This window comes from Corvus hawaiiensis, chromosome 1, assembly GCF_020740725.1.
Source record: "Corvus hawaiiensis isolate bCorHaw1 chromosome 1, bCorHaw1.pri.cur, whole genome shotgun sequence".
Taxonomy (NCBI): domain Eukaryota; kingdom Metazoa; phylum Chordata; class Aves; order Passeriformes; family Corvidae; genus Corvus; species Corvus hawaiiensis.
The window spans coordinates 43,152,328-43,168,505 of record NC_063213.1 but is presented as its reverse complement, the minus strand read 5'-3'; the positions used below and the strand labels follow the sequence as shown (position 1 = coordinate 43,168,505).

General features: G+C 35.4%; 1 protein-coding gene across 3 annotated transcripts in view; it reads left to right on the top strand.

Moving 5' to 3' along the window:
* Positions 1-16,178, top strand: part of KCNH8 (potassium voltage-gated channel subfamily H member 8) — a 175,510-nt gene that overhangs the window by 95,292 nt on the left and 64,040 nt on the right. For 2 of the 3 annotated variants that reach the window (XM_048302169.1, XM_048302162.1), the window contains exons 6-8: positions 7,140-7,297; positions 8,954-8,995; positions 12,434-12,641. In XM_048302169.1, coding sequence (XP_048158126.1) covers positions 7,140-7,297; positions 8,954-8,995; positions 12,434-12,641 — 408 coding nt within the window. The remainder of the gene's footprint in view (positions 1-7,139; positions 7,298-8,953; positions 8,996-12,433; positions 12,642-16,178) is intronic. The other variant, XM_048302178.1, reaches the window with a different exon arrangement.

Below are 16,178 nucleotides of genomic sequence, written 5' to 3'. Positions count from 1 at the left end.
TAAGAGCTAATCCTTTTCTATAATTTTCTCTAATGATCATGCTCCTCAATTAGATTCCTTTTTTTTTCTGTTTAAGCAGTAGAAGATAACAAATTCTTCTACTTAATAAAACACCATCCTGGTAGTACAATGATGGGTCTTGATATTCCATTTTAGATATCAAGTCCAGTAGGACCTCGACAGTATATCTTGGGATACTTAATTTCTTTAAATTCTATCTGTATAAAATTCAGTTCATCTTCTTCCTTCTCGCTGTTACCTACATCAACACAATACTCTGAGACTTCAGTTATACGTAGTTTTATATGACCTTTCAGTTCACAAAGATTCTGACAAGAACCAGAAATTTTTACAATCTAGTTGTCTTAAATAGAAGATGTCATATTTAACACACGTGTGTTAAATAAACAGCATTTGGCTAAAATGTGTTTTCCTGAAGGACATCAACTCTTCTTCAAAGACATTAAAGAATCCACAATGCTATTTACTTATGGCTTGTAAAATACATATTTCTATTTTGGAGGTTTTTTCATCAACCTGCAGAAGTGACATCTTGTTAGGTGTTTAGTTTTTAAAATGTTGCTACCTGCTGACTCTTTGTTGGGGCATGCTGGATTGTAGTTTAACGTCTGATATGACACAACCTTGCTTTGCTGCTTCATTTCAAAATTGGATAAGAAGGATGCATTGAATACATCTGGATTTCCCACAAGATTATTACTAGCTTCCCTTGTAAGGACATGATACTATTTACTACAAACGAACTAAATTTTCATATTAGCGTTTCTTTCCTAAAACTGTTATTTTGCTTTGTCCTGGATATCAGTGATTTCTTTCTCTTTCTCAAACAGGTCTAGACTTTCATTTCAATTTTTCTATAGTTTACATTGGTTGTCACTTAATATCTGTTCACCATTTGACAAAACTTGCTAAAAAAGAAGAAAAATTGCAGTTCCTCCAGCAGCTGCAAGGCAGTTAGACATTATTTTGATTATATTATTTATATAGTATTTATTTTATTATATATTACATATTATTACATAAAATACCTACATTTTGGTTTATTACGACTTAACCTCTGTTGTGGTTTTTTTCTCATAAGCTTTATTTGACTTCAGAATGGCTCAGGTTCTTACACAATGGTATTAGATGAGCATTATTTTTCTTTCCTATATAAACCAAATTCCAGCTCCCTCGCCTGATCGTGTCAGCATCTGAAAGAAAATCATTAAGCTAATTGTCATTATAGATGTCTGGGAGGAAGATGCTGTACTGAAAAATCACACTTCCTTATGAATAAATTGTTCCTAGGCAATTTACTAGGAACATCTATTTTATCTCAGCAGTAGAATAGGAAAATAGGAGTTTATATAGGGATAGATAAATTGTTGTTCAAAAAATACGGCACTAATTTTTCCTGAAAACTTTCTTAAAAACTCTCTGGCCAGATTCTAACATCATTATCCTTGTATCATTAAATAAAACAGTCAGATAAATGAAAGAGTCTGAACTCTGGGGAAAGTGTTACTAGCTAAAGACAACCGGTGTAAAATCATATAAAGGAAAGTGAAAAAAATAAAAGACATTAGAGAAGAGTCAGTCATACCATCTAGAAGAGGGAGATAATGTAGAAAACTGTCTGCTCTGAAAATCAATGGGGTTAATATACCAAAATCATCTAGTTCTCAAGCACAGGTTTGAGTGACTGCAGTCTAAAAAACATCACTGCTTGTATGTATGCTACTTGCCCTTAAGGCACAGGATTTTTCAATTTCATTTAGCTCCCAGTGAAAGACAGTTAAACTGAGGTATATTAAATTGCATTTTCTGCAATTTAAGAGTATCTCATGGGCAGTTATTCAATCACCTGACTAATCCTGAACTGTTATTCTGCTATGACTTGATCATATGTTTATTCCCAGCAGAATTTATTTTTTAATCAAGCCTAAAGAGAGAAAAAAAATACTGTCACAGGAAAATCAGCTGCTTCAGGTAAAAAAATCCTGTTTATGGGTAAAGTGGCTGGCCTCCAGATATCTATTTTTTTTTAACAGGGATTAGAAATTGAGATTATACAAAACAAATATTGTGCTTTTAAGATTGTACAAGGGTTATTATATTGGGAAACATCTTCAGGATTGTTAGTTTAGCTTGATGACTATCAGTTTATGGCTTTTATTCCTTTTATATCATTTAGGAGACCAATCTGCATTGTGTGCTCAGCAGAACCTCCATTTTTTCAATGTAATTTTTTCCCCTTTGTTGAACACTGGTTTGAATTGGTGTTTGTATCCCATTCACCGCGTGAATGTGTCTGTGTATAAATGTGTTGCATAAGAGAAATCTAGAAAGGGACAGCTTGGTGAAGGATGTAGCATGTCATACACAGCTTTAATCCAAGAGAAGTCACCAGACATTTTCAAAACCCTATGGACTTGGAGATTTCCCAGCTCTTTTATGCCCAACTATGAAATAAGTTGCCTTTTCTTAGGAGTCGGGCATTACTAGGGCATGGATTTTGCTCTGGAAGCTTGTGAAAAAGAAAATAGTCCCCAATAGGTGAGTAAAACCATTAGAAAACTCAAATAAGGAAAGTAATTGTTTAAAGTTTTTCAGTTAGATCATGTTATTTGCTACAGTTATTTGGAAGGAAAATATCACAGATCCATGTAGCCATGATAATGACAAACTTGGAAGACATTAGGGTAATAATGGTCCCAGTGTTCTGGTGTTTACTGCTGTGAATACTGTTTAAGAGCTTAATTGGAGCAAAATATATAAATAAATAAGGAACTGTAACTCTATCTAGATAACAATTTTAAATTCATTTCATGGCTAAAAAAAAAAAAAAAGGTGGCTTTTTTTAAATAAAAAATGCATTTTCCTTAATCTTTCAGTGTATCTTTGCATGAGTTTTAGAGATACATTCCTTACAAGATTTTTTTTTAAGGGATACCTTAACAGTAGTGGAAATAACAGACTGAGAGAATCCACACAGATTGAGCTAGTTAGCCATGGGATCCAACCAGGAGAAAAATCACAGTTGTGGTTTCACAAATTCACTGTTTATTATCTCTGCATGCATCTTAAGGATTTATTGCCTAAGAGGGCTCCTGGTCTGTGTTGTGGGGGGTTTGTAGGGAAATGTGATCAGTCTGCAGGATAGAAAGAAGGGGGACTCAGAGGAACAGGACTCAGAAAGCAGAAAGTAATTGCATCAGCAGGGAACTGTGATCAGAGGGTGTGTGGAGCAGAAGCCCATTTTCCTACACAGTGTGCATGGGTGACGTGATTCCTTGTTCCAAGCCTCTTGAAACTGGAGATCTTGGGCTCTCCCTGTTGAGTGCTTTCAGGTCAAGTTCACCTTTGTGTTCAATGGAAGAAAAATAACTCACTGCTTGAAGACTGACACTGGTCAAGGTTCACACATGGCAGTATGCACAGAAAAGATTGGGGAAGGAGGAAATCATGACTGGCTTAAGACACATTGGTGTTTGTTAAAACAACATGCATCTGTGCTAAACATAGTAAAAATCTTGTGGAAAAAGGCCTTGTAGTTAAACATTATTTAAGGATCTTTCTTAAAGTCAATAAGATAGTCTAGACTTTATATTGAGCTTTAATTTGCTTGGGTCCTGGCTTTTTTTCTGTCTAATTTGAACTGAAATTTAATTATGTAACAAAATAAGAAACCAATGAAGACAAGAATAAAGAGGTTTCATTCTTTTCTCTCTCTCTACATCAAGAAAAATATGGTGGTTTATATATGTGTGTGCTGTGCTTCAAAACAGGTGTAATGAGTTAATCAGTTTGATGTTTTCTGCTATTACTGCTGCTTTAGTTTTAGATAATTTTGTAATGACATTTCTCATGTCAGAGATATTATTTAAATGCCTTATTCTGCCTTCCTGAGCACATAACACCAGCTGTGTCGCTCACAAGATCATTTAAAATGATGCTTTCCCATCTTGCATTGAAAAAACATCTAATAAAGAAAATTCAGATTCTTTTTCTTTAATAATAATCTTTATTATTAATGTTTGGGTTTTGTGTTAGGAGAGGTGCTAAAGATGAAGAGAGATTGCAGTTCTTGTCCCAGCCTGAAACAAACATGTCAAACATAGCTTAAATATGAAGTTTGCACAGGATGAAATTTGTTGTTAGGGAATACTTAAAGGTAGTATATTCAAATGTATCTCTTGTAGAAAAATGTTGACCCACTAATTATCCAAATATATTGAAGTCACTTCATACACGCTTTAAGAATCACCTCAGAGATTAAACATCCCTCTTGCCTGGTTTACAGGTATAAACTTGAAATTGTTGCTCTTCATGTTGTAGGAAAGGATTAAAGCTCACCTCATATCAGAGTATTTGGAACAAACTCATCACTAGAGAAAACCATTGGTTTTGATGCTCTAGAGTTATCTGCAATCTCCAAAGCTTTACATTACTGATTGGTGTGTTGAATTTCAGATTGTTATTTCAATTGTCATCAGTTCGTAGAAGCTACTGCACAATATGATTACCAAACAATTTCTAAAATATTAAATAATGCATTAGTACTTTCAGAAGATATTATTAGTAATAAGAAAACTTTTTTAAAAAAAAGAAGAAGTAAATCTTCCACTATTTAAACAGAAATCCCAAAAAAGTGTGGAATATATAATTCCTAGAAATGACACAATACCTCAGAAAAATGGTCATTTCTAAACTTGTGTTAAAGATTTTGTTGTGCTGTTAGATGGTTTTTGCCTCAGCAGTTGTGTTTTTTGGTTTTTTCTTTACAAATTTCTCAGCAAGTACTTTAGCACAGCAGTTAAGTTGTAAATAAGATTGCCCAGATGAAGAAACTGTTTACACCCCAACTATAGCTCAGAAAGTTGTCAAGAAATACAAGATGGATCACACTTACTTCCTGCCCTCTGGACTTTTATCTAATAAGCTGGATGCAGAAAGAAGCACTTACCATTTCCTATTCACTTTTTTTTTTTGTATATAGCTATTATCTGGGGCTGCTGTCCTAAATTGCTTTGATAGGAAGGCAGAAAAGGGTGCAGTGGAGAAAACCCCTAATCTCTTCAAACTTGAACAGTGAATTGCATATGCACATTGATAAGCCTTTGCTGTACTGGATGTCTTAAATTTAAAGCAAGACTTTATCTCCTTTTCTGTTAAAGCTTTAGTTGTTTCACAAATGCTAATGTGCAATAAATAAGCAAATACTTTTTCTGACTTTGATAACTGCACTTTGGAGTTTCTGAGACATATGAGAATGAGAAGTATCAAAATATTAGTGACGTAAATATCTTTATCTTTCTTTCTTACCTCTATCAAACAAATCTGCATGAAGGTGTTCTTTATGTGACTGGTGCTGCCATACTGATCTGGAAATGTGGCTAATAACTAACAGTCTCTACAAAGTACCTGTGGAGTTGAACTGACCCCGTTGCTTATTATGGACCATATAAAATTATGCTCTTTTCCCATCTTAATTGTATTATTGGAAATTTCATAACATTTTTGTAGCTTTAGGAAGGCAGGGCTAGCTGAGACTACTACATGAAGTAATCTAAAATTATTATGTCTCTGACTTTACTTATATATTCTGTTCAGCCTGAGTACTTCGTTGAATGAAAACAGTAGTTCTTAAACCATAAACCTGCAAAACCTCAGTCAGTGGAACCAGATAGCCTCTGATATGTTTCTAGGTCACTTTGTGTTAAGGTTTTGCACCAAATACTAAAAAAAAAGTACATGATCAACACTGTGCCAAAACAATGAGAAATTCCTCAAAGATTTCATTTATTTAGGAGACTTGACTGTACTGGGTCAAAGGGAGGGAGTGGCCGAAGTCGAACTGTTAGAAATACCCTAGGCTTACTCCTAGCAATATACAGGTTAACCAGTTTGACAAATGATCATAGCAGACTGTCTAGCTGCAAACTGCAGAAGACAGCATAAGAATTTTCTTCTGTTGAAACCTGGCAAATAATTATTTTCCAGACCCGCGACATTAGAACTTGGGATTTGATCAAAATTTATCCTAAAGGAGTATTTTCTGATACCCCAAAGGAATGGTCCAACATGATTTTCTCTGTGGGCCGAATCTCTCTTCTTCTTCTCTTTGCCCTCAGTGGTGGGTGGGGGGAAATTGTTTCCTGTCTTCTTGCATAGTATGGTTAGCAGGCTTGAAGGAAAGGTCATACTTTACACAGTCTTAGTGTAGCCTACCTAAAGAACTACCAGGCAGAAATGCAAATTAATCTTTTTTTCCCCCTAAAGCTATTTCGCTAAAAAACACCAGCCTTAATGGTTGGCTGCACTCTCTTCTGACACTGTAGAAGTTACACAAGTAGTTCTCACTAATGTTAGTAGAAACAGGGTGCATCGCTTGGGGACAGATTACAGTCTTCGTCTTGTAGGACATGAAAATAATTGAGACTCTGTTGTCAAGATCTGAGCTTTTCTTCGAGTGCTGATGTGTTTTGGCAAGATGTCAAAACTCTATCTCATATTGAAAGACACGCATCCTGGAATGTTAGATGGGAACATACAAAACGCACAAGTCACCAAGCAATTCATACCACTTTTGCAATCTCCACCATAGCACAAAAAGCCTTTTGTTCAAGTGTGTTCAGCACTTTTCAGTTGATAAACAAGTGGTTATCCTTCAGGATGACATTTGTCATCTGTGCTGAGCTGTTATCACTAAAATAGCTTAAATGACACCTTTTAAACAAAAGAATTAATGATTTTTTTATTTGAAAATTAATGTAAAAATGTTTATGAACAAAAATAATGCCCTTACTTTTTCATTTAGAAAAATACCAATACTTGGTACAGTTTAAAATCTGTGTGTGTGGACTTTTTTTTTAATTCAAGCTCCCTTGTGAATCAGTGAGTTATAAATGTTTCAGACATTCTGTTTACTCCTTGAAAAGAATAATGCATTAACTGGTTTAACTCCATGTATGTGCATCTCTTACCACTATGGTTTTTTGTGTTTCTGTATTAGATTATTCACCTGGTATTTATGATGCAGGAGAAGACCAATCAGTATTATGCTGAATTCCTGGTGTTATGCCCAGGAATCAGGAAATCGCTGTCTCTGATTCTGTTCATTCTTTGTCAAGCAGATATTATTTTAAATTTCCGAACAACATATGTCAGCAAGTCTGGCCAAGTGATATTTGAAGCAAGATCTATTTGCATCCACTATGTGACTACATGGTTTATCATTGATTTAATTGCTGCACTTCCTTTTGATCTTCTTTATGCTTTCAACGTCACTGTGGTAAGTACTAACCTGTCTTAATCTTTTTTCAAGAAGAGCTTGTTGATGTGGGGTTTTTTTTCCCAGACCTGGAGACTAAAACTGAATTAACTAAAATACCTTGGTGTCTTTTACAGTTTTGTGGTGTATTTTCACACTGGATGTACCAATTTTTAAATTAGATTATCTTTGCTTTGTTAACAGTTGCATCTATGTTAACTTCATGTCTAATTATTGTACTCAAATACAGTTTGCTATGGCTTTCCTCTCTTATGATGCATAAATTCAGTCCTTCATTTTTCAAGACTCATAAATTTTTACTGTGGTAAAGTAAATCATTGTTACAGTCAGCATGTTTATTTAGCCAGGAATCGTCTTTCTCTTTACTTCTGGGAATTTTAGTGAAAAAATGACTGCTAATTTTTTGTGTGTTCTAACTTGTATTGCTTAAAATTGTCATTGACTTTGGTTTTAACTCATTTTTTTTAGGAATGTAATGTCAAAAGGCTTAATCTGCTTTGAAAAATATTTGTTCTAATGTCAGGTGATGTCACAATTATGATGGGTTACATTTGTGTTGGCTTACTTATGCTAAGACAAAGGTTTTTATTCTGCTAGCCCTATTAGATTTTGTAGAGTAAGGATCTATTAAGCAAAATTGCAACAAACAAACAAGCAAACAATCCCCCCCCCCCCAAAAAATATAAACACCTCCTGCCCTTCTGAATCAGAAAGTTCAGTTTTTGAAAAAAATGTCGGCAGAGGTTTCTTAATTTTGTGGACTTTTGCCATAAGAGACTAAGGTTTTTAGCTGTCCACTTTCTAATTCCCAGAATTCTGATCTTTCATAAACAGATGCACTCAATCTCAATTTCATTAAAAGTGAGTTACAGACAAGTACAGAGATTATAGGATAGACACATACCAGAAAAAAAGCCAGCATAGAATAACACTAGTCAGGAAGGATCCCATGTAAGGTATGATGTTTGATCTTATCATTTAGTTCCATTTCCTTCAATGAACTCCCTTTTCATGCCATTTATTACATAAAGAACCATCAATGTAATGCTGCTAGTGCAGTAACTTTTGAAACCTGGTAGTTAATAGTTTCACATTGTTCACTGGTTTTTTATAAAAGGTGGGTAATCTATTTAAATACATTACTATCTCAGTTTATCCTTTACATTCAAACCAAACAGCCACCATAATGCTGTTGGCTTAATTTCCATTAATACTTTTTCATTAAAAGCACCAGGTTTATCGTCTCTTTCAAAAAGAAAATTTAAAAAAACTGAAAACAACATTTTCTTCCACCCCACTGGAAGGACTGATATGCTTTCCATACTTTATTCTGGAAAAGAAAGTACTGTCTAATGATTATTTTTACAGTTAAAATATCACAATATGCAAAATGCTACTATAATATGATTAATGCACATCTCCTGTCCTACTTTTAAAACTTTTCCCTTAATAAGACCTCTGTATGATTCCTTAATGGGAACACAGTGCCTTACTATATCATATCTCCTATCATGACAAGACTTGGCAACTCTTAATATAATCCTCAAGATAACAGTGATTTATCAACTGCTTCAAGAACGGGGGGAGGTGCTAATCACATTATACTGTTTTCAGACTTCATGATTTAATAAGCCATTTCCTCATATCTGTTCTCAGATTTTCACTTCATCGACTTTCAGATGTTGCCTCAACAGAACGGTGAGAAGGGGCATCAGGGAGCATCTCACTCCTTTGCTGTTCAGGCCCTGGCACAAAGGCCAAACCTTTAGGGACGCTCTAAATTCTGCAAGCTATATGTATAGTGCCATACATACCTGTGTATGTATGGCACATATATGTCATACCCCAGTTGGAGACTGATGGAGCCAGAGTGCATGTAAATGCTGTGGAGTCTTTTGCTATCTTTGTATATATTTCAAAAGAAACAAAAGTGAAACTGTATGAGTGGGCTCTACTGCCTTTACACCTTACCTGGATTCTGCCCTCCCATTAAAATCAGGGACTCTTTGGAGATCTGAGACCACAGGCACATTCCTGCCTATCCTCAGTTCATGCCCTTCTCCTTCAATCCTTGTGTTCATCTGACAAAAAGGATCCCTTAATTTGGGGAAATATGGTTTCAAATGTTGCCTTAAAAACCAGGCCATTAAGCACTAGTTATAATGATTGAATTGCTCCTTTCTGAGTAGCTATCCATGGTTACAAAACAAGAGTATCATTTTTTGAGGAAAATCGACTAACCAGGTGGACAAAAAATTATTAAAAATCTCTCACACTAGTAATTTCTTAAAACGTATCCTGTTTCTTCATTAATTTATTTTTTATGTAGGAGATGATTCTTCCAAGCAGAGAATTCCATCACTGGTTTGTAGCAACTTTATTTTTTGTCAGTACTTCTCAGGACTATGCTGATTGTGTTAGATAAAATTTTGTCCATGTCCTTTTGACAGAAAAAGGTTAACACAGCTAGTCTAAAACGATTAACAAAATGGAAAATTTTGATGATTTTATATCTGTGGGCAAACAAAAATCTGTGCAGGCACAAGTATGAGTGCTGACTCCTTATTTTGTCTTCCTAAATTTGTGACATAGAAAAAGAAGCTGCCTGATGGCATTTTAGATCTTCCAATGACATATTGGGCACAATACCAGAAGAGCGTTTGGCATGACTAATGAGAAAATTCAGTGCAATAATACATGATTAATTACATCTGTGTCCAAATTTATGCAGAAATCATTTTGAAATGGGGCAGTCCTTAGGCCTTAAAATGAAACATGCCTCCACATTAAAAAGAGTATTATGATATATGATTCACTGTCTTTATATCTGTAGCTTAAAAAAAATGGTCAGAATTTAGGCCAGACTGATAACTGGCAGGGCACACATACAATTTTAACAGTCCTTTTGAAATTTCTTTTTTGCAGGAATCTAAAACAAAGAAAAAATAATTTCACCAAGGTTATCATTATTTAACTGTGATGTTTTAGAACATAGGCTCCCATGGGAAAATGAAGGCTCCAATGTGTAGGCCATAGCACATATACAATCATTATATACAAAATCATTATACAAATGTTCGTATGTTACTACAACACCTTGAAGAGTCAGTCGTGAATAGGGACCCATTTATGTTATAAGTGCAACAGAACTGTGCTTGGTTCAAACAAGCTGATGAGAGAGAAGGAAAGGAGACTTTGGGAAATGAATTACCACTGAAACAGAGGCAGGTGATATAGTTTCATGGCAGTTGTAGAATAATTATAAATTAAAGTTATATGATTGTAGTAATATAAACATGGCAATTGCTCCAAATATTTTGCAGCCTTCTGCCCTAGACTTGCAGATATTCTTGGGCTTAAGGTCACAGACATAACTAATTCCCTGACACTGTAGATGGAGAATGACATAAGATGAGGAAAAGAAATGCAAGAAATGACCTTGTAAATGTTTGTGTGCTCAAATGTCAGATCTTATTTTAACAACATATATTGAAAAAATGTCATATTTTTGTTGATTTTCTTTTTTTCCTTACTATGTACATGACAAATAATTTAAAGGTTCGTGAGAAAAAAACCCACATTAAATAATGGGCTGCAAATATTGCTGTTTGAAGGGGCTCATGGGAGAATTACTTATGCAGTACCAAAAACTGTACTGACAAAAAAAATATGATGCTTGTAGATTTCTTATTGTCTTCTTTACAGGTTTCCCACCTACTTAATTCCTGAGACTGGAATAAAATAAACGAGTTGTTAAGTCTTTGAACAAATCAAAAACACTTGATGTTACAGAATTTATCAGTCACCTCAGATCTGGCTGTTAGTAAAGGCACACCTATAAATTTTAGAGTTCAAATTATTAGCTTTGGTAAAAGAAACAGAAAGGCTGAACTTCAGGATATTCTGGATTAGCAAAAGCAAAAGGATATTGATTGGGCTGTGTTTTTAGACTTGCTTTTGAGAGAGCTCATTACTGTGCTCTGGGAGTGCTGTGGCAAGACACGTCAAGCCTGATGTTTCTTTTCCAGCTGATGTGGGTATCCTGTATCAACCAGGCATTAATCCTACTGTCTCATTAATGAGGGAAGAAAAGAAAAGCTTACTGTTAATGAAAATTATGTCTATTTAATCTTAGACAAACACATTAAAAGTATTTGGATCCTAATCTGTATATTGTTGGCTAACTCTGCCCAACAGCTGAAACATGAGCCAAGTACATCCCAGCAAAACTGTGGGCTGCTCACACTATGGTATGGATGTAGGCTGCAGGATGCTCTGGAGGGTATGGGGTCATCCAGAGACTGCTCCCTTTATGCTGGGACTCCTCTAAGGCCAGAGCCATATAGTTCATAAACCGAAGTATACTTAGGGTGCTGAATAGATTAGGTGCTGCTTTTGCCACACAAACTTGAAAGGCAATAATATTTTAGTTAAGGAATTTAAGAAGCAGTATTAGAAGTTTTAATGAAAGCTTTTTGGGACTACTACTTAGTACAGAGCAGTAAAATATGCCCATGTCCCTGAACACAGGTTTAAATCTCAAGAACAAATCTGAGCCTTCTCTGACTTCTCTGCTTTATTGTTCTGCAAAATATCTGCCATCGTTATTGCCTCTTCCATGCTAAATTATAAACTGGTTTCATCTCCTAGACAGTTAAATTAGGTGTACTGTTAGCTGAAGCTGAAAATCATCGTGTGCTTGGAGATATATATTTTGTGGTTTCATATTGTGGTCAGATGAACATTGGTCAGTTTGACAATTGTATTTCTCTTCTAGAGCTGGGAAGAACCCATTTTTCCCAAACACAAATTTTTAAGCTGAATCTGAAAGGAGACTGCATGAAAAAAAACCAACATGAAAGGCCTAGTATTTCAAGTTTGTTTGATTTAAATCAGAAATAATAATTATGTATTTACACATCAAAATATAACACTTTTTTTTAAAGCATCTTCTTTTCTATTCTCTGCTGTCTTAAGATTCAGTCTAGTCAGCTATGCAGCTGAATGAAGACTGCACAAAATTTCACAGAGATTTAGAATATCCTTTCATTGAAAAAAGAGAACTGTGTGATAGAAGAAAGCTGCTGGCAAGTTGTTTAGCTTCTGACAATTGGTTTTGTCTCCCTGTTTTCCTAGGTTTCCCTTGTCCACCTTCTAAAAACAGTGCGGCTGCTGCGCCTCTTGCGTCTCCTTCAGAAGCTGGATCGTTACTCCCAGCACAGCACAATCGTTCTCACACTTCTCATGTCCATGTTTGCCTTGCTCGCTCACTGGATGGCCTGCATCTGGTATGTCATAGGGAAAAGGGAGATGGAACAGAATAACCCACTTACTTGGGACATAGGTAAGTTCTTCCTTCCTATGTATACATACATGTGTATATATTCATAAATGTATGTAAATATATAAAAGTACGTGTAGAAGTCACTCAATATTTCAGGTTTTGTTCAATCTTATGCCATTGTTTAGTGCTGTTTGTAGAGAAAAGGAAGAGTTTGGCACTCTGAATTTCAGGTCAATCTGAAAAAGGTTAAAATAAAAATCAATTGGAAAAAAATAGAAAAGAATTTGAGATTTTTAAGAGTGATTCAAAGTTTGGAAAATTCAGGATCTGTATAGGAAATGGCTAGACAGACCGTGTAAAAGCATAAATGAGAAAACTCATCCTGGTTTTGCAAATCAGGAAAATTCATCAACAAAAGCATTCCCTCAAATGTGCTGATTTTTTCCTATACATTGAAACAGATAGGCCCTGAAATGTCTTCAGGTTAAAAACTCCCTTTGGAATTATTGTTTAGGGGATTTTCAGGCTTTGATTTTTGCAGAGCAGATGACCTGTTTATCAATGGAATATTCAGTTTTGGTCCAATGTTTAGTTTCTACTCCAGCATTCATTCTGATTTAATTGAGTGTTCCAGATTAGCTCTAGATTTTAAGCATTTCATTTTTTGTAGTGAAACATCTTCCATAAATGACGTTTATCTAAAGGTGAGGCAGTTTCCCAAGAGAAAAAATATTTGGTGTGGGGGAAATAATGCAAACACCTGTGACCAAAGGCTCAGTGATATGCATTCAGACTGCAGATTGCCTGATTCTTATCTCCTTTATTTCTTTTCTCTTAACCCTGTTATCATCTCTCTAAATATCATCTAATAATGATAAATCTGAGGGAAAAATTATAGTCATACTAAAGGTGCTTGACCTCAGAGAAGGGAGGATACTGGGTCAGGAAGAGAAAAAGAATAAAGTCCAAGAAATATGTGTTTCTAGTTTTTCAATAGGTTATTTAAAGATTTGCGGAGTCTTCTTCTTCTTCTAAGATGGTTGTTTATTTATCTTTTCATTTGTAAACCAGGTCTGTGACCTGCTGCTGAACTCCTTATAGAGAGCAAATGTCTGAAAGAAAAGTCTGCAGCTCTAGAGGAGAATATACAAAGAAAGCCCACTGTGCAAAAATTGGTCCAATACCACTAACAGAGAAACAAATCCAGATAATAATAATAATAATAATAGTAATAATAATAATAGTAATAATAATAATGTCTCTCTGGTGGGAAGTAGCTCTTAAGGCACTTTGTCAGCTTATGTAGGCCGCAAACAATAGCTGCTTTCAAAGCATTCATTGCAGTCCAAATGATGATGATGGGCTGCATCCTTGCTCCCTGGGTAGGGCTGTTGGCTGTGCTCCCTTTTCCCCCAGGCAAGGCCACATTCAGAAAACTCTCCTCATATACCCTGGTGCTCTTGGCATTTACTACTATGAAAATATTAACCTTCACCATTTTGTCCATTCTTGGGCAATGGCAGTAATAACCAAATGTCCCAACAACCTCATTAGAACCAGTCCCAGTTTAACTGGAACATAGACATTTCCCAGGAGTCCCACTTGTGTCTCTGTGAAGAGTGCTGTTTCTGGGTTACCACACACTGATCGTCTTCCAGTGAGCTTCCTAAGGAAGCACTCCTTAACAGCTCCTCACCACTAACTTACTTTGACCTGTGACAATCAGGGGCCTTCCCTCGACACCTCTAGGCAGTGCACTTCTACACTGGATGGGTCAAGGCACTTCTTAGCAGTGCATGCTCTCACACTTTCACCTTTTATACGGAAAAAGGGCTTTTCTATTGGGCTTACAGACAGGGATTTTTTTAGGTTTTTTTTTTTTTCTAAATGTGTGAGTTTGCCTTTTTGCCTGGAAGGCTGTTCCACCACCTTCATAGATGGTCTCTAAAATATTTAGATGCTATAAATTTATAATAAAAATTATACTGCAATGACTCCTGTAATGCTCCTACAGATATTAGTTCTAGAGATAAGTTAAATAATTTATAGCTTTGGGGATTTGTTTGGATTTTTTTGTTTGTTTGGGGTATTTTAAGTGCAATGGTTTTAAAATGTTAAAGTATTAGATACTGGTTTAAAGAAAAGAGCTCAGAAAACTCCAGATATCGATGCTGTTGTTTTGCACAGACCACTCCAGCACTGACAAAATTTCTGGTTAAGCTTATGTGTTGCATATGTGAGCACAAAAAGTTATTATGTAATTTCATCTCTGAAACATCTACCAAGAATTCGTCCATATATATTTCTTTTCCACGGGACTCCTGGTTTGATATATGCGTGTTACAGTAATCTGCACTGTAAAAATGTAATTTTTTCAATCAGTATAAATTCTGTTGCTCTCCACATGCAAACTGCTTGCTGATGAAACCCAATGAAATTAAGTCTTGGTCCTCTGTGTATCTTTTGCTATTCTGGTGATGATATGCAGGTAGCCTTTCTTTTCGCCTTAAGGAAACTTCAAATGGCAAGTTCACTACACTTCATAGCAACCACGCTGGGGATATTTTGAGGGGAGAAAGGTAGGTGTAATTTAGAGTATGAGTGATTAAGCAAAGTAAAATGAGATCTGGAAATCATAATAAATCATAAGCAAATAATGCACACAGGAGAAATCTTGCTTGGAGTACAGTTAAGGTAGTATTACTGCAAGACACTGAGGGTATTTTGTTCTCCTAAAGGAAGACCTCAGCTGAAAAATTTGTGCTGTTTTGGAGAGCATGTAAAAGAGATATCTTGCTGCAGGCAAAGCAGTAGGATATGTTCCTTACTTTTATACTTACAGGTTTTAATTTTTTAACTTTTAATTTCAATACATTAATACCAGAACTGGAGACTCAAGTTTCCATCAATGCATCGTACACAAAGTTTATTCCAGCCATGAAGAGGCTTTCTAATGGACGACATTAAAAAATACCATACAAAAATTATAATTCCTATACTTTTTGTAATGAAAAAAGTGTGTCACTTCCTTGGAAATCCTACTTTTTATTCTTCACTGGAATGTCTCAAGCAATGTCCACCTGAAAAAATGAGTATGGCACCATGAGTATGGACGCTGAAATGTATGTAAGAGCTGAAATATAGGAAGGGGTTTGTTCTAAGAAAGGAAAATTATGTCTGGAATGAAAAGAAGATTAATTTGCTTTTCATGTTTGCTGCTATTTTTGGGGAGAGAGTCAGAGGAAGAAAAAAGCTTTTAGCTTCTATTTACTCCATTTAGTGCTTCCTCAGAAAGCCTGTAGCACAGATTTCAGGACCGAGGTTTGATAACACTTAAAGCAAACAATTTAAAGCTGCAGTACTGTTAACATAATACTTTGAACCTTGCTGTGCCATCAGATATGCACCATAGCCCAGATCTAGCAGCATTTGCTTCTGTGTATCTATTTCTCCAGCTAATTTAAACAAATGTGGTGCTTAATTTGCATTTGGATTGAGGCAAGGGGAGTGATAAAGTTGTTCCTATGAAAATACCCAGAACTGAAAATGGCATTTGCTTTGTTCTTACTGGACCGAATTGTAAGCCTTTATTTCACT